Here is a 26,807-nt window from a genome sequence, read left to right on the forward strand (position 1 = left end):
CAATGATGTCTTAGCTCTGATACCGAAAGCACAGGCAACAAAACCAAAATCAACAAATAGGACACATCATACTTTAACAACTTCTGTGCATCAAAAAAACACCACCAAGAGAATGAATAGGCCACCTATGAAAAGGGAGAAAATACCTGTAAATCATGTATTTTTACATGTAAAATATCATGTAAATCATGATAAGGAGTTAACATCCAGAATATATAATGGATTTCTATAATTCAATAAGAAAATCAAATTAACTCAATTTAAAAATGCATAAAGGACTTTAAACAGACATCACTCCAAAGATGACATACAAGTGGCCGGAAACCAATGAAAAGATGCTCCATATCACCAGTTATTAGCAAAATACAAATCAAAATCACAGTATCATCTCACACCAGTCAGGATGACTGCTATCCAAAACACAAAAAACAATAAGTGTTGATGAGAATGTGGAGAAACTCAAACTCTTGTAACACTCTTAATGGGACTGCAAAGTGGTGCAGCTGGTATGAAAAACAGTATCAAAGTTTCTCCAAAATTTAAAAATGAAATGAAACCACATATGATCTGGCAATCCCATTTCTGAGTTTATGTCCAAAAGAATTGAAAGAAGGGTCTTAAAGAGATGTTCACACACCCATATTCATAACAGCACTATTTATAATAGCCAAGAGGTGGAAGCAGCCTGTATGTTCACTGACAAATGAGTGGATAAACAAAATATGGCATATAGATGATGGAATATTATTCACCCTTAAAAAGGAAAGCAATCCTGTTACGTGCACAGCATGGGTAAACCTTGAAGACCTAGTGCTAAGTGAAATAAGCCAGTCACAAAAAGACAAAGTGATTTCATTTATATGAGGTATCTGAAGGAGTCAAATTCATAGAAACAGACAGAATAGTGGTTACTGGGGAGTGGGGGAGTTGGGGATAGGTTGTTTTAGGGGTACAGAGTTTCAGATTTGCAAGATAAAAGTTTTGGAAATCTGTTTCATGACACTGTGGGAAAAAAAATATATATATATATACACACACACGCATATATAAAACAATACTGAACTGAACATTTAAAAGTGGGTAAAATTAGAAATTTTATGTTTCTTAGATAATAATGATTTGCTATGTTAGTAACATTTATTGAAGTAGAAATACTTCAATATGGTAATTATTAGGTAGAGTTTAAAAAACACTAAAAAATCCAGGATAGTAATGCCTAAAAGCTTCTGAAGAGTATTATGGATTTTAAGAAAGTAAGATTATTAAAAATCCTACTTACCTTGGCTTGTCTCTTTTTTCTCTTTGTCTTTCAAAATCTCGTCCTCTGTCCTTTCCATCTCTTGGCTTTTCCTCTATCCTGTCTTTCACTTTATACTTTTCTTTGTATTTTTTCCCCAGAGCAATGTCTTCCTGTATAGGAGGGGGTGGGCTAGGAGTTCGCGGTCCTTTCTTCTTACTTTGGTTGCTTTTTGAATTCCTAAAGTTAACACAAAGCTGTCAGAAGTCTAAAGACTTTTAGAAGGTGAAATAAGTGTTTTGTTTTTTTTTTCATTTTAACAAAGCGCAATTAAAGAATGGTTAGCATTCCTTTCAATAACTTGCCATTTACTATTTTATATACTAGTAATCAATATCCCCCAACAAAAAAAAAACCAGAGAAATGAGCAAAGATTTACTTGCTACCTATTTCATTAACAGTGCTACTATATAATTTTAAAAGGTAGATTTCTGAGAAAAGATAGAGGTGGAATAGGAAGATATTTAGGAAAGAAAATGTCATAAAAAAAAAGAACTGAAAAAATTTTAAGCTTATTATAAAAAAGTAGATAGGAAAGTAAAAAACAACTACAATTCCATTACCCAAGGACAGCCGATAGTAACACCATGGATAAACATCCACACTTTTTCCATGTCTCTTTTCCTTCTTTCTTCCCTGCCTACCCCCATATGCACAGTCATAAAGCAATGCTTTTTAAAAATTGTTTGTACTACATACAGTATTGGTATATTTCTATAACAAAAAGTGGATTCTTATAATTATTCTTATGGACTGTACAGAATTCCCCTAATAGATATGCTCTATAACTTCTTTATAAACAATTTCACATTGATAAGGTTTTTAGGTGGCTTCCATGTTTTCAGCATTATAAAGAACAATTACATCAAGTATAAATGAAACCCTAAGCATTGTTAGTAAATATTTATTTAAATCTTTGTTTTATATATTAAACAATCATTTAAATGTTTTTCCAACTCTTAGACTACAGAGATGATCCTTTAAATTTTAGAATTTTGTCTTTCATGGTTTTAATCTATCTGGAACTGACTAAGTGCTATAACTCTGAGCCCTTACACATTACAAATTGTCTTCATACCTTGACAGTTGTTTGACTGAATACTAGAGCATTTCAGAATGATATCTTTTTCCCTCAGAGCTCTATAAATACTGTTACAATATCTTGCAGCGTTTAGTGTTTTGGATGAAAAGTCCAAAGAGAGTCAATTACTTTTCCTATGCAGGTTTTTCAGCTTTTCCGCTGGTATGCTTATAAAACGTTATTCTTTGGAAATTAAAAATTTCATCAAGATAAATCTAGGTTTTCTTTTTTAACCTTTTCCAGTACTCAGAGTGCTGTTTCAATCTGAAACCTTAAGTGTTTTGCTCATTGTTTTTCCTATTCTTATTTCATCAATTCTCCACAGGACCTGGGGCTCTCTAGTTTGCTTTAATGCAGTTACTGCATATCTCCTAGGTCACTCCTCCATTATCTTTCATTATTCCCATCTCTCCTTTTGCATTCCAGTATCTTAAATGTGTTTTCAAATTCATAAGTTTTCTATTAATTCTAAGTTTGGCAATCTCATTATTCTGTTATTTCCAGTATAAAAATCATTTTCGTTCCAAAATATCCTTGTTCACAGACTGCTTTAATTTTTTCACGATCAACTGCTCTCAACAGATCAATGCAATATCCTCTCAAATCATACTAAAATTCTGAATTAATTTATTGTTTCAATTCATTCCTATTTTCTGCAACATGGAATGTTCAGTCTGGTACTGAGTTTTAAAGGAGTCCTTTCTTTTCCGGTATCTGAAAAGTTTTCACTAGCTACTTATTTCACTACCTATTGATATTTATAAATTATGACCTAAGCCAAAATCCTAGAACTTACTACCTGTGACCTTGAGTTCTCTAGCCCAAGATTCCTTAGCTAAATAAAAAAGTAACAGGTAGTATCTTCCTCAAAATTGCTGGTAAGACTAAAAACAGATAAAAAAAGCAACTGACTCAGAGTGGGCATTCAGAAAATTTGCCTTAGTCTTTCTCCCTATTTATTATCACAGATAGGGTAAACCATTCAGCAAGTCAGAAATTATTAAAATATGACCAGATCTGCTTTTCATCTTTGTCTTCTGCCAAGAACCATTATTAGGGCTACATTACCTCACTGCATATTTATGAGATGACTGAGACCTTTAATGTATTTAACAGGTAAGTAATAAATGTCTTTTCCATTTAAAAGACACAATGGGGGTGGGGGAGGGAAGCGGAAGAGGGAGGGGACATGTATACTTACAGCTCATTCGAGTTGTTGTATAGCAGAAACCAAACATTGTAAAGTAACTGTCTTCCAATTAAAAAACAGACACACTAATCAATAGTTGATACAGATAGTATCAACATTACTAAAAAACCATTTTCAACCATTATCATTTCAAAATGATAGAGGAATTCTTGACACAAACTGTATTTTCACATTACTGCCTGTGACAGAGACTAACTAGGTATTTACTAAAATTTCTCCTGACCATACTGTTGAATGATACTCTATAGACATTTATAAAGTTAGATGTGACCAAATGACCAAGTTCTGGCCAAAAGAACATACGAGGAAGTGATGTATACCACTTCCAGGCCTAATTAATAAAAAAGCCTCTCATATTCCAGGTAATTATAAACTATATAACTAAATAAGTGCAATACTCTTTTTTTCTTTGCATATTTCATTTTTTGGTCCTCAATAATGTAGGTAAGTGAAGCCACAGTCAGAAGGAGCTTAGTTACTCAATATCCATGTATAGGAGAAGTGAAAGTCGCTCAGTCGTGTCCAACTCTTTGCGACCCCATGGACTATAGCCTACCAGGTTCCACCGTCCATGAGATTTTCCAGGCAAGAATACTGGAGTGGGTTGCCATTTCCTTCTCCAGGAGATCTTCCCGACCCAGGGATTGAACCCAGGTCTCCCACATTGTAGGTAGGCGCTTTACCGTCTGAGCCACCAGGGAAGTCATGTATAGGAGAGTTACCTCTTAATCAGAAATACCATTCCTTACTTGAGTGAGAAATAAACTTCTGGTTGTGTTAAATTCACATTCTGGGAGTAAGCTATCATAACAACCAAGATTATAACACTACACTCAATAAAGTGCAGAATTTCTTCAAATACCTTCAAAAATATACGTATTCAATAGTTGGGAAACAGTTGTGTCACAGATTTAGAGTTTGCAAGTGCCTTCCAACAGAATGGGCCAAAATTGGTCTTGTGCACTCTGCAGTCAGCAAGATCTTTCAACATTTTTCTAAGTCAAATGATCATCCTTTTAGGGGCACAGAGCTCACTTCCTATTTGTGGCACAGAGCTCAATTATCTACTTCCATCACTTTTTAGAGCTTATCTCTCTCTCTCTCCCCAAAACTTAATTCTTTTGAATAGCTTTTGACACACTTCACACATCTTTGTACAAAAAAATTACTGATAAAAAGAAAAATTTTCTTAATAAAAACTGAGAAACAACAGAGAGGAACAGAAACAATAAAACATTTACTGATTTTAAGCCACTCTTACATCTTAGCATAAAGCTTAGTATCAGACTATCTCTCACAACAAATGTCACAGAAAACTGCTAACTTTCAGGGAGAAGTGTGAGTCTTAATTTGTCTGTGATTATCTCTGTCCCTTCAATATGATAACCACAGAGTAAAACCAAGGAGTTAGGTTACCTGATTTCCCCCTTGGTTTATTTACTGGCATTGGTTGCAATATTCCACTGAATTTTAACTGAAATTCTAATCATTACTTGTTGTTGAATGTCTTCAAACAGTTTATCGTATGATCCACAATGAAACTATAAGTTGATGATCTGATACCCTCCAGGCAATGTAAACTGCATGACTACAGAAGTGCTATATCCAATTCAGTGTTTTCTTTGTATCTTCAATGTACTGTTTTCCAGGTCCTTCTATGTCTATTATTAAATTAATGATGCATCTTAGACTCAGGATTGCATAATACAGAAATATAATAGTTAAATCAATATAATTATTCATGTGTGCATGCTAAGTTGCTTCAGTGATGTCTGACTCTTTGCAACCCCATTGACTGCAGCCTGCTAGGCTCTTCTGTCCATGGGATTCTCTAGGCAAGAACACTGGGTTGCCATTTCCTCCTCCAGGGATCTTCCCAACCCGGGGATTGAACCTGCATCTCCTAAGTGTCCTGCATTGGCAGGTGGGTTCTTTACCACTAATGTCAACTGGCAGCCCCCAATAATTCATGCTCAATATTGAAAGGATAAGTGAATTACCAATAAGACTGTTAGAGAAGACTACATGAAAAACAGGATGAAAGTAACCCTTCAACTAAATAGGTATCAAAACTTTCTACGAAGAGATTAAATACTGAAGATTTCATAAATAACAAGGATAAGAAAATGAAAAGGAGTGTTTCTGGTATGCTGGGTTTTGGGGGGAAATAAATGAAATTAGGGGAATTTATATAATTGGTTAATTAATTAAAAGGAAAAAGAACAGATGGGTTAAATCTTATCACTCTGTAGTTTGACTTCTTTCATATCCCTTTACTCAATTCCAGGAGCAAAGCAGAGAATTAAGCCTACTTTACAGAGTGCCTTATTATAAGGCAAAGCTCTTTAAAGAGTAGGTGCTATGGAAATATAGAATAGTGAACCATCAAGTTCACAGTCTTCAGGAAGCTTAAATTTAATAGAAGTTGTAAAACATGTACACCACGGCTAAAATATAATAATGGAAATAGCAGTTAGTATTATGCAAAAGGTATAAATAAAATCTGATAGATATACAAAGGGAGCAGAAATTATGTTCAGTAAGGAGAAATGGGAAATCTTAATGCAAAGACAGAATTTGAGCTAGACATTGAAGGACTAAAGATGATGAGTGTAGGAGGAAGACTGGACAAAAATATGGACAAGACTGAGAAGATCAATATATGAATTCCCCTCTAAAAAATCTGAATTTCATTCAATAGAATAGAAAACTACTGAGTTTTTCAATGACATAATAAATTAATAGGAATTATTCTTTTAAGATATCTCTTACAACATTTGTAAAGTGAACAGTTAGGGCAGCTGAATGAATACATTTACATGTGTGAGGGAATGGACACTAGATAAAGTTAATATAGTTTGTAGGATGATATATATATTAATAATAAACTAGGCAAGAAGTAAATGAAGTCTAGAACAGGGTTAAAGCCTCCAGAAACTAGAGGGAGAACAAATATAAATTTCCTTATGGGGTCATACAGACATCTACCAATTGGTCAAATATTGAGAAAAGGTTTTCAGTTTAGACTTGTTCTTTAATAATAAATTAGTGTATGCCCTTTAATTGAAATCAAATTTAAAATTTAAAGAGTACAGATGACATTTTATGGAAAACTATCTCCTGCCTTATTTTCAACCTCTCAATGTAATTTATTTCTATCCTTATTCTTTCAACTGGCTACTACAATTCTAAAAAATGTATTCATACTGCTTCATACACCAGGAGACAAGAAGAACGTTGTTCACTGTGCATAACTTGTAATAACTAAAACCTGGAAATGACTTAAATGTTCAGTAACAAAAAAGTAAATAAAAAAAAAAAAGTAAATATATAAATATTAATATGAAAGAACTATGGCTATATATATCAACATAGGTAAATGTAAAAAACTGCCAAAAAAGCCAAGTAAAACAGTACATTGCAGAAGAAAAGCTATATCTACATTAAGACTAAATAAATGAAAATATTATATGTTGTAAGATAATACAATATGGAAGTATAAACACACATGCACAAGTATCATAAACAACAAATTCAAGGGGGGAGGACAGGAAATACACCTGCTTAGTTTTTTGGGGGGAAAAAAGTTCTGAAGCATATATAGGTATGGTACAGATCTTTGTTTCATCGTTCTCTTTAATTTTCTTTTAAGTGGAAACTTTTCATACTTTTTTTTTAAATAAAAAAGCTTATATTAAATGCTCTATGTATTAAAAGTACCCTTTTGTAATCTACTAAGTAATTCTTTTGAATATCATGTCAGAAAAAGCTATTTCATTCTGGCACTATTTATCACCCTACTGACCTCTGCTGGTCCAACAATGGAGAAGATACTGCAGTTGTCTTCCTGTCTTTCTTGCTAGTTGAAGATGATGACTTAGGGCTTGATTTTCTCTTTGGAGATTTGCTAGACTTTCTTAGAGAAGGTGATGGAGACAACTTTGATCTAACCACTTCTGGTGAAACCTTTCAAAAGAATTCAGTAAGTCAGAAAGTATACCAATCATGGTTGCTACAATCAGACAACAAAGCAACAACAACAAACTTCAGATAAAACATTAAGTGTTATGACAGCCACCACACATTACTATAGGCTCCTAAACCTATACTGTTAACCAATATGTTAACTGCCCCAACATTAATATCAAAAGTAAAGGTGAAGTTGCTCAGTCGTGTCTGACTCTTTGTGACCCCGTGGACTGTAGCCCACCAGCCTCCTCTGTCCATGGGATTCTCCAGGCAAGAATCCTGGAGTGGGTTGCCATTTCCTTCTCCAGGAAGATCTTCCCAACCCAGGGACTGAACCCAGTCTCCTGCACTGCAGGCAGACTCTTTACCATCTGAGCCACCAGGAAAGTCATAGGCAGTTTGTAGGCTCTTATTTGGAGCTTATGACTGTTAACAGGGAAGCGACAGTAAGGTTGCAGAGAGAGCTGACCGGAGCTGGCATGGCTGGGGCAGGATGTCCAAGCTCATCACAGATAGTCTAAAACAGAACTCTGCTCAGCACCGGGGGCATCAGGTTCTCCAGCCCCTTCTATATCTGCCACACAGCTATTAACATTAGTATCAATAAAGCAAACGAAAATTATGAAATTTAAAAACCTCCTCAGAAAAATCACAAATTATATTCAAATATACTCAAATATACATTCAATATTCAAATATATTCAATATATTATCTCTTTCTACTCTTTAGAAAAGAAACAAGTATTCTACAGAGATAGCATGGGCCTAAAAATCAGGTGTATATAGATTCGAGTCCCTTTGCACATAAGTTGGTGACTCCAGGCAACTGAAACTCAGTTTTGTTTATCTGTTCAATAATAAAAATATGTCCTATTTATCTAATAGAGTAATGTGAAGATTAATTGATTAACACGTATGAAGTATCAATACCCCAATATAATTTGAGATGTAGCAAGCAGTTAATGAGTTCTCCAATCAATATCCATGTTGCTGTTAATTACTAACATATTTCAATAAATAGCATACCTCCTTTTTAATAATAATTTCTTCTCTTTTCTCCATGTTTTCTTGTTCCAGCTTCATTAATTCCCTCTGTATCTTTTGACGCTTCATTTCCAAGGACAACTCATGAACATAATCATAATTAATATCTCCATTGTCAGAATCTTTAAAATAAAAATTCCATTACTTTTCAAAAACTATTATAGTTATCTAAACCAAAAATTATAGCAATTTTTTCAACTATTTTTTATACTAATTAAAATGGTAGATTCTTTAGTAAGAGTAACATACTTCTAAAAAATAAAGGAAATATATACTGTTTCTACCTGGAGGAGGGCATGGCAACCCACTACAGTATTCTTGCCGAGAGAATCCCATGGACAGAGGAACCTGGCGGGCTACAGTCCATGGGGTCACAAAGAGTCAGACACGAACGACTGAATGACTAAGCACAGCAGCATGCTGTGTCTATAAACAATTAAAATTGATATAGCTAATTTCTTTATGAAAAACCAGTCTTAAGGTTCCTGATTTTCTGTAAGTCATTTTGGGTTGTTTGTGGGTTGGCTTTTTGGTTAGATGGAATTTTTAAAAGATATAACTAAAATACTCAACTACAAATTCTAAGTATTAAGGCTACCAAAACCTTTAATATTTCATACTGTATATGATGTGATTCATTATCTCCCTGCTTTTCTTAAAGACTCATTAGTATTAAGGTTACATTAAATGTACAATACTGTTTCTGTAGTTTTGCTTTTTAATTAATATCATTACTAAAAGTAATTTTAATACTAATGTATACATGAGCTCATTCCTGAATGATCTATAACATTTTCATTACAAATGGTTTGTAGCAGTTCCTTAGATTAGAACTGTCCATCTCTTCAACAGAGCTGATACCATGTACTATTTCTATTTACCCTTTCAAAGAAAAGAATTTGAAGGTTAAAGAGGGGAAGACAAGGAAGAGTGATGTGCAGACTATTTCATTACAAATGCATATAGATGTTTTCAGAGCCAGCTGGCACTGTTATCTCTTTGTTATTAATGTCAACAGGCCTAGAGGAGGAAATTTCACTGACTGCTATCCTAACACCTGACCACATTGGGACTGACCACTTATAAACTGAAGAGCCTTCTCAAATCACACTTTTAGAACTTAAGATCATCATTTCTTAACCTGGGGTAAATAAAGTGAAGAACTAAAAAACAAAAAAGATAAAGGAGTCCTACTTGATTGCTTAAAGGACAAAAATATGGACATCACTGACATTCTTTATATATAAAGAATTCCTACTAATTAAAAGGAAAAATGGTCAAAGGACATGAACAGGCAATTCATAAAAAGAAATGCAGATGATAGATAAATAAGTCTTTTTCATGTATTAAAGAGCCATTTTTTCCCCTTAATGGTAATATCTGGTACTGGCAAAGGTACAGATAAAAGGCATGTTCATTCTCTGGAGGTAGCGATGTAACCTAATACATCCAGCCTGGACAATAATTTGGCAGCCATGAGTAAAAACCTTAAGAACATTCATATCCTTTAATATGACAATTTTACTTTTAGAAATCTATTGCAATTAATAATAGATATAAAAATAAAGCTTTAAATGTATAGTCTTCTATACTGCCCTACAGAAAGATCTCTCCATGTCATACACAAGGTCAAACAACTTCATTTTAACATCTGCAACACATTCATATCACATTTCATGATATGAATATATCATAGTTTATTTAACCATTTTCCTTCTGAGAGTTTGTTTTCAATATTTTGCTGTTATAAACAAGACTTCAATGAACATTGTGATACCTACTTTGGTTTACAAGTGCAAGTATTTTCTTTTCAGAACAGATTTCTCAAATTAAATTTGCTGGAGTAAGTGTAATTTTTAATTTGCCAAACTATACTTGTTTGTTTGGCAAACAATATATATTTTTTCCTGACAAACTATACTATTGCCAAGTAGTAGTATATTGCCAAATATACTCAGAATTTGATTATATTAATGTTTATATTAATATAATTTATGTTGTATTTTTATAATATTGCCAAACTATACTCAGAAATTTTGGGGGCTTCCCTGGTGGCTCAGACGGTAAAGAATCTATCTGCAATGTGGGAGACCTTAGTTCGATCCCTGGGTCAGGAAGATCCCCTGGAGAAGGGAATGGCAACCTAATACAGTATTCTTGCCTGGAGAATTCCATGGACATAGGAGCCTGGCAGACTACAGTCCATGGGGTCACAAAGAGTCGGACATGACTAAGAGACCACACTTTCGCTTTCATACTCAGAAACAGATTTACCAAAGTAAACTTTCACTTGATAATATTAGTATTTTTCACTTCTTCCAGAATGATGGGTGAAGAATGTTATCTCTTTATTTTCAATGATATTTCCCTATAGTAAAGCTGAGCATTTACTGGCCATTTCTACAGGCATTACATACCCAATTTTTTAATTTTTTGCCCATTTTTCAACTGAACTCCTTTTCTTATGTATTTGTGGAAGTTCATTATATGTTTATACAGTGTTTTTACTATATGCTTACATACAACACATGTCAAGTATTTTCTTTTAGTGATCTATTTCTAATAGATGACTTCTATGTTTAGTTAGGTACAAAATTTTAAATCCTTATATAATCAAATCTTTTATGGATTCTGGATTTTATACTTATTTTAGAAGAATGTACATACCTCCAAGATTTCCCAAATATGTTCATACATTTTCTCTTCTACTACAATGGTGCTTTTGCTTTTTATATTACTGCATTAGTCTTTGTGGTAAACAAATATGGTCAGTTTAAGAACCAAACAAAAAATAAAGACTTGGGGAATGGGAGCTGGAAATACATAAAACAAGTGGGGATGATGAAAAGCTTTATAGGTACATAACAATCTATACTGGATCCTATAGGCAATGGGAAATGAGAGAATTTTAAATAGGGGAGTGAAATGAACTAATTTATTCTTTTAGAAGTTCACTCTAACTCAAAGAGTGAGAGAAGATATTTATAATATGTATACTGATTAAGAGATTTCATATTCAGACTATATAAAGAATGTGTTGTTTGCTTCAGTCATGTCCGACTCTTTCAGACCCCATGGACTGTAGCCCACCCGGCTCCTCTGTCCATGGGATTCTCCAAGCAAGAATACTGGAGTGGGTTGCCATTTCCTTCTCCAATATAAAGAATATTCAGCAACCAAAAAAGCAGTAACAATAAAGAAGTAGGCAAAAGTCTATAGCGTTTACAAAACAGGTGGTACAATGGCCAGTAAATATAAGAAAACTGTCAACTTATTACTCATTAGGGAAATGTACACTAAAACCACCACAGTAAGATACAACCACCTATCTTTAGAATGATTATGATGAAAAAGGCAAAAAATACCACAGAAAGAACTATTTTTGACTTGACATTATCTACTAAAGATGAACATATGTAGACTCAATGGCCCAATAATCCTACTCTCAAACATAAACTCAAGAGAAATGAGTACATGTTTATCAAAGGTATGATTAGGAGTAGCAACTTATTCAAAATAGCCCCAACCTAGAAATTAACCAAATGTTTATTGGCAGAAAAATGAATAAGTTATGGTATACTCATACAAGGAACTGCTGCTGCTGCTGCTAAGTCACTTCAGTCGTGTCCGACTCTGTGTGACCCCATAGATGGCAGCCTACCAGGCTCCCCTGTCCCTGGGATTCTCCAGGCAAGAACACTGGAGTGGGTTGCCACTTCCTTCTCCAATGCATGAAAGTGACAAGTAAAAGTGAAGTCGCTCCGTCATGTCCGACTCTTAGCGACCCCATGGACTGCCGCCTACCAGGCTCCTCTGTCCACGGGATTTTCCAGGCAAGAGTACTGGAGTGGGGTGCCATGGCCTTCTCTGTATAATGAACTACTATATACTAATAAGAATTAATGAACTATAACTGTGTTCAAAAATCTTACAAACATATTGTTTTGGCTAAGCACAGAAAGAGTACATGCTAAAGATTTATGTAGACGTCAGAAACAGACAAAAGAACCCATGGTGGTAAAAATCAGACAGCAGGTACCTTCAGGAGGTGGAGGCTGGGAAAGTAGTGACTCAAAAAAGGGAGTACGAAGGGGCTTATGGGATACAAGTAATTTTCTATGTATTGATGTGTGCTGCTTACACAAACCTGTTCTATGGTGGAAATTCAGTAAGTTGTACACATGAATCATGTACTCTTCTGAAAGTTATTATTATACTTTAATAAAAGGAAATCTTTTGTGAAGATCAGTCTGGGATTCAAGCGGAGAATGATTTAGGAGATGAGACTAACCTCAAAGCATGAGGTTAGAGAATTATTTGTAAAATACACTTATAGGCAACAAATAGGTATCTTAAGAACTAGAATATTAGTAGTAGTAATTTAGAGAAACAGGTGGTTTTGAAAGACACTCAACAGATACAAATGTTGAGATTTATGTTAAGTGTCTGGGTTGAGCGGAAGGAGTCTCAACAATAACCCTTAGACTTTCGGGAAACCAGTAGGAAAACTGATGCCTTTAAGATATGGAACTCAGGTAGAGATATCCAACTGGTAATGCCTCAATTAAGAGCTCTACATATTGGGAGTCATTAATATGTAGATGTTAATGATGCCCTGGGAGCATGATTTCATCTGGGGAGAAAAACTGAAAGTGAGGGGAAAAAAAAAAGTCTTGGGAAGTCGGAAGAGGAAACAACTAAAAGTTTTTAAAGCAGCTTCTAAAGACAAGTGGGTCTCAAAGACCAGTATGAGGACTCCCTGAGATCTCCAAGACAATTTCTGGAGTTCCAGAAGATCAAAAGTATTTCCATAATTCTACATTATTTGCCTGGTTTACTCAATCTCTAGAGTATACAGTGGCATTTTCCAGATGTCACATGATATGTAATATCATTAACAGACTGAAAGCAGAAGCAGACACAAAAATCTAGGTATCTTTCATTAAGGTAGTTAAGTTTACTTTAAGAAGTTAAAATGATTTGCAAAAACATTTAAAATATTGCCACCTCCTCCAATTTTTATTTTTGCTTTTGCAAAGCATGGCTGTTTTCCATAAAACTGTATGCTAGATTTACTACTGTCACTGTTTAACAAATTTAAATTTAAAAATTTTCTCAGAACTAACTTCTAAAATGGAAACTACTGAAGCAGATAATCCACAAAACGAAAAGCTCTCCAGGGTCCTTAAAAAGAGTGAGAAGTGTCCTGAGATTGAAATGTTTGAGAAATACTCATACAGACCAAACTTCTGCGGAGTCTAGCTAAAATTGCTATTTAGACTGAAAATGCAGAGGGTAAGCATATTAAATGAGTTCGGTCTCACTCTCTAATTCTATGCTTCAATATTTTTTCAAACAGAAACTTTTAAACCATAGCGATTTAAAATAATCAGAACCTATGAGTTTTAATATTGTTACTCTGCTTATTTAACTTATATGCAGAGTACATCATGAGAAACACTGGGCTGGAAGAAGCACAAGCTGGAATCAAGTTTGCCCGGAGAAATATCAATAACCTAAGATATGCAGATAACACCATCCTTATGGCAGAAAGTGAAGAGGAACTAAAAAGCCTCTTGATGAAAGTGAAAGAGGAGAGTGAAAAAGTTGGCCTAAAGCTCAACATTCAGAAAACTAAGATCATGGCATCTGGTCCCATCACTTCATGGGAAATAGATGGGGAAAGAGTGGAAACAATGTCAGACTTCATTTTTTGGGGCTCCAAAATCACTGCAGATGGTGAATGCAGTCATGAAATTAAAAGACGCTTACTCCTTGGAAGGAAAGTTATGACCAACCTAGATAGCATATTAAAAAGAGACATTACTTTGCCAACAAAGGTCCATCAGGTCAAGGCTGTGGTTTCTCCAGTAGTTATCTATGGATGTGAGAGTTGGGACTGTGAGGAAAGCTGAGCGCTGAAAAATTGATGCTTTTGAACTATGGTGTTGGAGAAGACTCTTGAGAGGCCCTTGGACTGAAAGGAGATCCAATCAGTCCATCCTAAAGGAGATCAGTCCTGGGTGTTCATTGGAAGGACTGATGCTGATGCTGAAACTCCAGTACTTTGGCCACCTCATGCAAAGAGTTGACTCATTGGAAAAGACCCTGATGATGGGAGGGATTGGGGGCAGGAGGAGAAGGGGACAACAGAGAATGAGATAGCTGGGTGGCATCACTGATTCAATGGACATGAGTCTGAGTGAACTCCGGGAGTTGGTGATGAATAGGGAGGCCTGGCGTGCTGCAATTCATGGGGTTGCAAAGAGTCGGACATGACTGAGCGACTGAACTGAACTGATGAGTTTTAAAATCAAGAGAAAACCTAAGAAACAGCCATGTGAATATTTTGTATGTAAAAGTACTATAAAAGACATTTACTCACCTTTTAAAAGAATTTTACATATAAAAGGCTCTTGCAGTAAAAATCAGTTTAGTTTTTATAAAGATGAGTCTAGAGCAAAGCGTTGGGAAGGGATAGATAGCACACAAGGAGCCTCTGGAAGGCCAAAGAGTTTGAATAGGAAGACACAAAACCCCACGAGTGACAGATGGATGCTAAGGGGAAAGGGTTTCAAGAAGAAAGGTTATGGAATGTGTCACATGCTGCAGGAAGATTACAGGAGAAAGAGACAAGTATGTCTTCATTTATTTAGCAAAAAGGAGGTTATTGTGACCTTAAAAAGCAGTTTTAGTGAAGATGCGCATCAGAAGACGGAATAAACATGAAGTGAAAAGCTACAATTTAGCTGTAAAGGAGGAATAAACAAGGTAATGACTAAATATAAAATGGTGAAAAGAGAAAATGTGCCAAGACAGATCTTAAAGCTAAAAGAGAGAATGTAAGACAAACAAGATTGCAGAGGTGGAAGGAAATCAGGGGACTCTAACCTCATGCAGCAGGAGGGAAGCCTCTTATTAAGAACAAGAGGAAAATAAAGTTTAGTGAATAAAAACTAGTTTACAGATGTGCTGGCAAGAAGCTGAAAGAGTCTGTGGATAAAGAGTTACATCATTTGTGTGTTGTAAATAGCAAGCAGGAGAAAGCGGTTGGAAGGGTGGAGATTTAAGGAGAGGGTTTGAAAGAGCTACTATGAAAAAAGGAGCAAACTGACGTAGGCTTTTCTGAACCTTTAAAATATTCAACAATTAGCATGTACTACTATAATGGAAATACAGAAGTTTCTATTTTTAAAAATAAGCATCCAATGTATTTCAGAATTTTTTTTTCAAAAAAAATAATTAAAATGAAAAGGAAAAACGTTGGGTGTCTTAAGCTTTAATCCCTTAGAATTTAGAAAAAGTTAGCCATTCAACTTTGAACAGTCAAGGTTTAGAATATTTACTGCTATTCTGTAGGAGGTATTAGTGTTACTTTTGAAATCCCAATGAACAAATAGAGAAGTTTCGTATTTGTTCTTAGAAGCAAATTTATAACAGACAATACTGTATAAAGATGGAATGGATTTCCTTAAGAAGTACTGATGTTCAAATTGCTGGAGCTAGTGGAGGTGATGGAATTCCAGTTGAGCTATTTCAAATCCTGAAAGATGATGCTGTGAAAGTGTTGCACTCAATATGTCAGCAAATTTGGAAGACTCAGCAGTGGTCACAGGACTGGAAAAGGTCAGTTTTCATTCCAATCCCAAAGAAAGGCAATGCCAAATAATGCTCAAACAACCGCACAATTGCACTCATCTCACACGGTAGCAAAGTAATGCTCAAAATTCTCCAAGCCAGGCTTTAACAGTACGTGAACCATGAACTTCCAGATGTTCAAGCTGGTTTTAGAAAAGGCAGAGGAACCAGAGATCAAATTGCCAACATCCACTGCATCATCGAAAAAGCAAGAGAGTTCCAGAAAAACATCTATTTCTGCTTTACTGACTATGTCAAAGCCTTTGTGCGGATCACAATAAACTGTGGAAAATTCTGAAAGAGATGGGAATACCAGACCACCTGACCTGTCTCTTGAGAAACCTGTATGCAGGTCAGGAAGCAACAGTTCGAACTGAACATGGAACAACAGACTGCTTCCAAAGAGGAAAAGGAGTACGTCAAGGCTGTATATCGTCACCCTGTTTATTTAATTTATATGCAGAGTACATCGTGAGAAACGCTGGGCTGGAGGAAGCACAAGCTGGAATCAAGATTGCCAGGAGAAATATCAATAACCTCAGATATGCAGATGACACCATCCTTATGGCAGAAAATGAAGAAGAACTAAAGGGCCTCTTGATGAAAGTGAAAGAGGAGAGTGAAAAAGTTGGCTTAAAGCTTAACATTCAGAAAACTAAGATCATGGCATCCAGTCCCATCACTTCATGGGAAATAGATGGGGAAACAGTGGCTGACTTTATTCTTCTGGGCTCCAAAATCACTGTAGGTGGTGATTGCAGCCATGAAATTAAAAGACGCTTACTCCTTGGAAGGAAAGTTATGACCAAACTAGATAGCATATTAATAAAAGCAGAGACATCGCTTTGCCAACAAAGGTCTGTCTAGTCAAGGCTATGGTTTTTCCAGTGGTCATGTATGGATTTGAGAGTTAGACTATAAAGAAAGCTGAGCACAGAAGAATTGATGCTTTTGAACTGTGGTGTTGGAGAAGACTCTTGAGAGGCCCTTGGACAGCAAGGAGATCCAACCAGTCCGTCCTAAAGGAGATCTGTCTTGGGTGTTCACTGGAAGGACTGATGTTGAAGCTGAAATGCCAATACTTTGGCCACTTGATGTGAAGAGATGACTCATTGGAAAAGACCCTGATGCTGGGAAAGACTGAGGGCAGGAGGAGAAGGGGACGACAGAGGATGAGATGGCTGGATGGCATCACTGACTCAATGGACACGGGTTTGGGTGGACTCCGGGAGTTGGTGATGGACAGGGAGGCCTGGCGTACTGTGGTTCATGGGATCGCAAAGAGCTGGACACAACTGAGCAACTGAACTGAACTGAACTCTTAAGGTACTTTTCAAGTATTAGTCTATAAGTTTTCAGGGATATTTCTTAAATATTGTAGTAAATAGTTTATGCTTGCAGTCTCTTGGCTGTCGCACATAATCCAACTCATCTACCGCAGCTCAAAAGCAGTCACAGAAAATTAACGAATGGACATGGCTGTTCTCCAATAAAATTCTACTGCAAAAACAGGTGTCTGGCCCACAAGCTATAATTTTCTATAAGTTTTTGGCTATCGAATGAAGAAGGAAGTTACATTCTTAAAGTCTTTAGTTTTGTCAAGTATAGTAGAGTAACAAAGCTGAATTGCTGAAATAATTACATAAATTATATTAAAATGCCTAGTATATCTACAGATGTGAGTTCCCTCTTTCTGTATTTGGTAGTGTGAGACTATAGTGCTCAACTTCTAGATCACAAAAGTAGAGAAGATAGAACACTCATGGTGTGAAAAATAAATGCTTATTTGTTAAAAGACAGTAACTTAAAGGTGATTTTCCTAATATTTCATGAACTAATCCCCCAGTTATCATCTGATATCACTTTCTTGAAAGATGAAATCCAACAATTTCTTGGAAATAATCTTTCTAGGTCTTTAAGGTTTAAAAATCTCACTTTTAATATTTTATGCAAAACAATAAACATAAATTTCAATTCTCTTAAACCTTGATACTGAGGAAGTTAAAGATTTATAAGTGCAACAAATTTCAAAGTAGCATGATGCTGAACAGGTAAGTTCTGGACAGAACAGCTTTCTTAGCTTTTATTCAGCTATATGCCATTTCCTGCCTTATAACTCAGTAAGACACACAAGTCAATTAGATTCTGAAACAATAGGGAGATCACGGCTGGAAAGTGTTTTGAAGCCCACAGAAAAGCCTACAAAGTGAACAATCAATACACTAACTATATAAACAAAGAGTTTTGAAACTCACCATCTCTATTAGTTTCCCATTCTACATTTTCTTCTTCACTTTCTGGAGTTCTCTCCTTAGTGATTTTTATGTCTTCCTTTTCCCTATGTCTCCCTCTTGAAGATTCTTTCTAAAAAGTACATACATACGTACATATGAGTTATTACATTTATAAAAACTACAAGAGGTAGTTACTATAATACAGAATATTTTTAACTTCATTCTTGTTTCATTAAAGAATCAGTTTTGCAAACACTCATCCACTAAGCAGAGGAAGTAACAAATTCTAGAGTATCACCACAATGAAAAGACTGTACCATTATCTATTTTACTAAAAAACAGCAAATGTAGGAAGTTTAAGTTTTTAAAAGATACAATGAAAATCAAATACCTTAATATGCATTTGATAGTATACTACATATTCAGTTTCTACATGAACATTACAGGGGTAAAGTTTAAAATGGATCAAATACAACAGGAGGAACTGTGATTATATTTTAAAACAACTAGAAAAAGGTTACACTGTTCACAGTAGATTCTCAAAAATAACTGCTGATCCAGGACACATTATATATTACTAACAAATGAGCATTTAAAGACACCTAAAGGTAAATCCAAATTCATCTAATAATTTTATAAATGCCTTAAAAGAGGGGATTTTCCCTATTTTGGTGTGGTAACTAAAATATTTAGAAAAGTTATCTTTATATTGCATCCCAAAAGCCAAAATGTTTAACATTTTATTCCAGCAGCCTATACACAAAGCAGGATAATAGTAATGCAATTTGTAAAATTTAATGAAGTATGCTATTATATAAGATGAAAGCTCTAAACCACATTTTACTAAGTGAAAAGAAAACACAACCTGTGTCATGGAATTCTTACCTTCCCACCACAGTGTCTCACTTTTATTAACACTAAATCTTGACTATGAAAGACACTAATACACAAGGATATTAAGTGCCAAAAGTTCTTTCCGGGCATTACCAGACACAAAATTTGGCTGCTTACAACACAAATTAACTTATCTTTGTCTTCTTTTTAAAGAACTCTAGTATATAATTGCCCCTAAATTTTACTTATCTAGGTAGGAAGTCATGTTTTAAGTATTACCTGCTAAATGACACATACAGTTGCTGATACAACAGAGGCTGACAAATATTAAGAGACTATATAATAGAACCAGTCATGACAAAATGGTGAAAGATCAAAAAAAGAAAAGGAAAAAATAAATGCACTCCTATTTGTACGTGAGACAAAAGGAGAAAAAGGAACACCATCTATTTTTACTCTTAAAATATATTCTGTGCAATATTAATGAAGAATTATTCTATATGCCATGCAACTTTTGAATGTCCTGTGAATTAAACCCACATACAAATGTGTGTGTATATACATATATTTATGTAAATATTTAATGAAATTTACCCTACATATTGAAATTATACAATTTTTGCATTTCCTATTGTTTTCCAGTATGACTCTAATAATACTGTCCCCAGAGATCATATATAACTATTATTAAGTACTAGTGGAGGCTTCAATATGTGGTGGAATTTCAAGTTAGGAGATATGCTTTTGCCCAAAACTTTGTCACTATCTCACCTCAAATCAAAATCCTATGGACAGAGGAGCCTGGTGGACTACAGTCCATGCGGTCGCAAAGAGTTGGACATGACTGATCAATTGAGCTCACCTCAAACCATAACAGAGGAAACAATTTTGATAATACCTAAGGCTCAGGTCATCTATTAAAATGTTGTATCTCCTCATTTTTTCCTCTTCAAACAACAGTGTATAACTTGTTAGGCATGTTATTCCGTGTAAAATAAAATTATTTCTTTCCTCTTATCATATTCAAATGTAAAGGGTCTGCCATTACTTGTTTCATGTAGTATAGGATGGTTTGCTCTATCACCTTCTTGCATTTCTTGAATAGAATGGTTTGTCATCTTACTGCTCTTAAATGCAAATATATTAATTACAAGTACAACTATTTGATTATTATATATTCTAAATTAATCATTCTGGAACATATACATGTTGAAATATTTGTTAAAGAACTGCAATATTTTAACCAATACCCATGAGATGAGATATTTTATGAATTCAGAATTATTCGGATTTCAAAATATATTAAGTAACAATGCCCAAAGGGTCTGGAGCAGCAATCTGTGATCAAACATTCAGTTATTTTTGCAGCAAAACATGTAAATTCACCAACTGGATAAAGGCTATATAATAAGCTTTTTATCAATTAAGATCTGGTTTGTTGCCAAATAAGTCTTTACTTATTAAGTCTAACTTAGGAAAAATGCTTCTTTTAATAAAAGTCTTTCACATTTCAGAAATGCAGTAAATAATTGTGAACTTTTACTTTCACTTTATTTCTACTTTATATCACTCATATTTATTCCTTAAACATATGTATGGACAGGTTATATTTGTTACAAATTTTATTTCTAGCTAGTAAGGAGCCATTAACAAGATTATTATTTGAAAAGAAGTGTTGAGGCTAACAGAACAGAAAGACAATATTATTAATATAGTAAGTGATTAGCAACCATAATAATAAAATATTAGGGGTCCTTGAAGTAATATAATCCAACCTCATACCCCATGTAGAAAATTTTTTCCTAAATTTTGTGTAGCTGTGCGAGTCTTCTATCAGAAGAATTTCAGGGGAGGAAGTTACTCCCAAGGTCTCCACTGATAGCTCTCCACTGCTGCATTCTTTGCTCCCATTTTTAGACAGCTCTGAACATTAGAAAATTATTTCATATACTGATCACAACTTTCTTATATTGATACCTCTCCAGAATGTCTACTGATTGGAACTACTTTTGACCTCTACAATCATGTAAAACAAATCTAGTAATTCTTCCACATGATAGCTATTTAAATATTTCAACATTGTTAACTAAATCTTTTCAATATCTTCTTATATCAGGGCAAAAATACTCTTTACACTGATCATATATTAACATTTCATATTTTCATACCCTTCTCTACTCTGTCATTTTCTCTGAGCACACTAATCTCACAATGTTGCTTCAATAAAATGTGATAACTAAAATTAATTTAGTCTTGCCAGAGTAGTATTGAGTATATAGCTTCTACCTCTGAACTGAAATTATTCTTGTTTTTGGGGGGAAAGGTGTTTGGAGGAGGGAGAGGTGTTTTGGGTGGAGTTTAAATAAATTATAATTTTAAAAGCTATATAAATGTAAACTACAACCTCACACACAATGAAGCCTGTGTGTCGCTCAGTCATGTCCAACTCTTTGCAACTCCATGGACTGTATATAGCCTGCCAGGATCCTCTGTCCACAGGATTTTCCAGGCAAGAATACTGGAGTGGGTTGCCATCTCCTTCTCCAGGGGATCCTCCCAATCAAGGGATCGAACACAGGTCTCCTGCATTGCAGGCAGATTCTTAACCCACTGACTTACCACGGAAGCCCCATCAAAATGAAGTCTAGAAATAGGGTAAACTTCAGGGCTGGGTAAAGTAGTAACACACTTAAGTAGTAATACACTGAAGTCACTGGAGATCAAATTTTCTTATTGTTTTTCTCCTTTCTCACAACGCTGCTATTCCTATTGTTGACTTCACATGAAGGCACATTTCTTTTACCACAAGGACAAGCAATCTAGATTCACCCAGTATGTGCCTTTCTCCAATCAAAAAATAATTTTTTCTTTCAGTCTAAGTAAGCCAACTTCAGTCATATGGCCACATCTGAATCAATAATTGATAAAGATAACAGCCACCAGTTAAATGAATTAGGCCTGGTTCCTAAGTCAATTGAATTAACAAGGAGAATGGGACTGTTATAACTAGGTTAGGCCAATGAGGGTCCAGCAGTGAATCTGGGATCAATTCCCCAAATAGCAATGCAGCTTCAAAACAAAAAAGCGAATGGATTCTGGGAAGTTCAAAGTTACACTGTACCTTTGGAACTACACTTTACTTCCTCAAAGTACTGTACAATGCAACGCTTTTGAGAGGGCTCTTGAGAGTCCCTTGGACAGCAAGGAGATCAAACCAGTCAATCGTAAAGGAAATCAACCCTGAATATTCATTGAAGGACTGATGTTAAAGCTGAAGCTCCAATACTTTGGCCACCTGATACGAAGAGCTGACTCATTGGAAAAGACCCTGATGCTGGGAAAGACTGAGGGCAGGAGGAGAAGGGAATGACACAGAGAATAAGATGGTTGGATGGCATCCCTGATTCAATGGACATGAGTTTAAGCAAACTCCAGGAGATGGTGAAGGACAGGGAAGTCTGGCATGCTGCAGAAGTTTATGGGGTTGCAAAGAGTTGGACATGACTGATGGACTGACCAACAACACTTTTGACAACTGCAGAGGCCATAAAAGTAAAAAAAAAAAAAAAAAAAATACACTTTCCAACCTACTAAAGATTTTCTTTGTTCACCTTTACTAATGCATTTTGGACCCTCATTCTAAGGTCATTTTCCATCTTCCTGATGTATATCCTTTTAGAAATTATGTAATCAAAGTTTCCTGGTGATCAACACCATCAATTTTACCAAAAATTTTCTTTATTATATCCTCATTCTTGAAAAACAGCTTTTCTGGGCAAATAACTATGGGTTCACATATTCACCTCAGCTTTGAAAATATCATTCCACTGTATTTTGGCTTCCATTGTTGTTACTGATGCTGTCCATCATTGTCCATCATCCCTTTGTAGAAAGATCTGCCTGTTATTTCTGGGTGTTCCCAGTATTTTCTCTTTGCCTCTCATGTTCTGCAGCTGTAATACTCTACTTGATGATACGTATCATGCTTTCTATATCTGCAGGCTTATGTCTCACCAATTATGGAAAATTCTCAGCCACTCTTTCTTTTAACATTGCCTTTCCCATATTCTATTCCCCTCCCCCAAGGATTCCAATTAGATGTACATTAGATTTACTAAGTTTTTCACCCACAATTATGAATTTCTTATATATTTTTTATAACCTTGTCTTTGTAGGCTACATTCTGGATAAACTCTTCAACACCACTTTCCAACTCACCAATTCTCTCTTTGGAGATTATGGTTCTCACCTTAAGGTTTTCAAACCTTTTCAGTTGGGACACTTTTGACCAAGGCTGAAAACTTTAATGAACAATGCTTCATTGTGGCTTTTTGGCCTGAACACAAGCCCAACAACTTAGCTCAGTATATAGCTTTTAGGATACACATAACTGACATTTTGAAATTTTAAAATGATTCACAGATGTGCAATTTTGGGTTATTTCAACATTATAAAAACATGGACAGCAGAGAAATTTAGATCTACACTTAGGAAACTATATTTGTACTACACTGAAGAAAAATCCCATAATAGGGTTATCAGAGGTTTTCTTTTATGAAGAAAAAGAAAACCTGTCTCAGAATAAGCAGAGTCACAAATAAATAAGATTATAAACTTCAAAAAACATTCAACAGATAACAAAGATCAGGTCATCTTCTAACACCACATTTTAAAAATAAAAAGAGGAGGGGACAATTATTAATATTTTTGTATCTATGTACCTAATAATACTGCACTGAACAGTACAAACTATAGGAGACAGAGAGAGAACTAGACAGAAACACAGTACTACTAAGATACTTTAAAAGGCATTCTCAGGGTTCCGGTTCAAGATGGCAGAGGAGAACGATGTATGCTTATATCCTCCTATGAGAGGACCAAAATCACAGCAAGCTGTTGAACAACCATTGACAGGAGGATGCTGGAACCCACCAAAAAATTATACCCCAAAGTATATCAAGTCTAAAGACAAAGAAGCTGCAATGAGATGGTAGGAGGGGCACCAACATGATAAAATAAAATCCCATACCCACCAGATGGGCAAGCCACAATCTGGAGAATGATAATACCTAAGAAATTCTCCCACTGTGTTGTCAAGGTTCTGAGCCCCATGTCAGGCTTCCCAGCCCAGGGATCTGGCAAAAGGACAGGGAATCTACAGGGAATCTGACTTTGAAGGTCAGTGGAATGTGCTTACAGGATTTCCACAGGACTGGGGAAAAGAGAGACTCCACTCTTGGAGGGCAGCACAAACAAAATCCTGTGTGCATCAAGACCCAGATGAAAGGAGCAGTGATCCCACAAGAGGCTGAACCAGATCTACCTGCTAGTCCTGGAGGGTCTCCTGTGGAGGTGTGCATCAGTAGATGCTCACCACGAGGACAGGGGCACTGGCAGCAGTTCTGGAAGGGGCCCCTTTGCATAAGTCCTCTTGGAGGTGGACATCAGCCCTAACATAGAGCCGCTAGACCCCAGGGCTGGGTCACCTCAGGCTAAACAACTAACAGGGAGGGAGCACAACCCCACCCATCAGTTCAGTTCAGTTCAGTTCAGGTCAGTGGCTCAGTCGTCCGACTCTGCAACCCCATGGATGCACCACACCAGGCCTCCCTATTCATCACCAACTCCCGTAGCCTACTCAAACTCATGCCCATCGAGTTGCTGATGCCATCCAGCCATCTCATCCTCTGTCATCCCCTTCTCCTCCTGCCCCTAATCCCTCCCAGCATCAGGGTCTTTTCTAATGAGTCAACTCTTCACATGAGGTGGCCAAAGTACTGGAGTTTCAGCTTCAGCATCAGTCCTGCCAATGAACACCCAGGACTGATCTCCTTTAGGAGGAGGGACTGGTTGGATCTCCTTGCAGTCCAAGGGACTCTCAAGAGTCTTCTCCAACACCACAGTTCAAAACATCAATTTTTCGGCACTCAGCTTTCTTTATGGCCCAACTCTCACATCCATAGATGACTACTGGAAAAACCATAGCTTTGATTATACAGACGTTTGTTGGTTAAGTAATGTCTCTGCTTTTTAATATGCTGTCTTGGTTTGTCACAGGTTTTACTGAGCATGGCCCTGCCCATCAGAACAAGACCCAGTATTCCCCACCACCAGTCCACCCCATCAGGACTCTTAAACAAGCCTCCTAGTCTCATCCTCTTGGCCTCTGCCCCTGACCTCGGGTGTGGGGTAGCTCCTCTCAGCCGCCGTCCCTGACCTTGGACGTGGGGTAGCTCAAACTACCGCACAATTGCACTCATCTCACACGCTAGTAAAGCGATGCTCAAAATTCTCCAAGCCAGGCTTCAGCAACACATGAACCGTGAACTTTCAGATGTTCAAGCAGGCTTTAGAAAAGGCAGAGGAACCAGAGATCAAATTGCCAACATCCACTGCATCATCGAAAAAGCAAGAGAGTTCCAGAAAAACATCTATTTATGCTTTATTGACTATGCCAAAGCCTTCGACTGTGTGGATCACAATAAACTCTGGAAAATTCTGAAAGAGATGGGAATACCAGACCACCTGACCTGCCTCTTGAGAAATCTATATGCAGGTCAGGAAGCAACAGTTAGAACTGGACATGGAACAACAGACTGGTTCCAAAGAGGAAAAGGAGTACGTCAAGACTGTATATTGTCACCCTGCTTCTTTAACTTATATGCAGAGTACATCATGAGAAATGCTGGGCTGGATGAAGCACAAGCTGGAATCAAGATTGCTAGGAGAAATATCAATAACCTCAGATATGCAGATGACACCATCCTTATGGCAGAAAATGAAGAAAAACTAAAGGGCCTCTTGATGAAAGTGAAAGAGGAGACTGAAAAAGTTGGCTTAAAGCTTAACATTCAGAAAACTAAGATCATGGCATCCAGTCCCATCACTTCACGGGAAATAGATGGGGAAACAGTGGCTGACTTTATTCTTCTGGGCTCCAAAATCACTGTAGGTGGTGATTGCAGCCATAAAATTAAAAGACGCTTACTCCTTGGAAGGAAAGTTCTGACCAACCTAGATAGCATATTAAAAAGCAGAGACAATACTTTGTCAAAAAAGGTCCGTCTAGTCAAGGCTATGGTTTTTCCAGTGGTCATGTATGGATGTGAGAGTTGGACTATAAAGAAAGCTGAGCGCCAAAGAACTGATGCTTTTGAACTGTGGTATTGGAGAAGACTCTTAAGAGTCCCTTGGACTGCAAGGAAATCCAACCAGTCCATCCTAAAGGAGATCAGTACTGGGTGTTCGTTGGCAGGACTGATGTTGAAGCTGAAACTCCAATACTTTGGACACCTGATGCGAAGAGCTGACTCATTGGAAAAGACCCTGATGCTGGGAAAGACTGAGGGCAGGAGGAGAAGGGGACGACAGAGGATGAGATGGTTGGATGGCATCACCGACTTGATGGACATGGGTTTGGGTGGACTCCGGGAGTTGGTGATGGACACGGAGGCCTGGCGTGCTGCAGTTCATGGGGTCGCAAAGAGTCAGACACAACTG

The 26,807-nt window shown here is 36.3% G+C and overlaps 1 protein-coding gene across 8 annotated transcripts in view; it reads right to left on the reverse strand.

Annotated features, from left to right (window-relative positions):
• The window catches only part of ZC3H13 (zinc finger CCCH-type containing 13), a 98,535-nt gene that overhangs the window by 48,867 nt on the left and 22,861 nt on the right, over positions 1-26,807 (reverse strand). For all 8 annotated transcript variants that reach the window (XM_043477616.1, XM_043477611.1, XM_043477615.1 and 5 more), the window contains 4 exons: positions 18,495-18,603; positions 8,584-8,723; positions 7,394-7,554; positions 1,280-1,477 (listed from right to left, as the gene is read on the reverse strand). In XM_043477616.1, coding sequence (XP_043333551.1) covers positions 1,280-1,477; positions 7,394-7,554; positions 8,584-8,670 — 446 coding nt within the window. In that variant the 5' untranslated portion in view covers positions 8,671-8,723; positions 18,495-18,603. The remainder of the gene's footprint in view (positions 1-1,279; positions 1,478-7,393; positions 7,555-8,583; positions 8,724-18,494; positions 18,604-26,807) is intronic.

This window comes from Cervus canadensis, chromosome 9, assembly GCF_019320065.1.
Source record: "Cervus canadensis isolate Bull #8, Minnesota chromosome 9, ASM1932006v1, whole genome shotgun sequence".
NCBI lineage: Eukaryota > Metazoa > Chordata > Mammalia > Artiodactyla > Cervidae > Cervus > Cervus canadensis.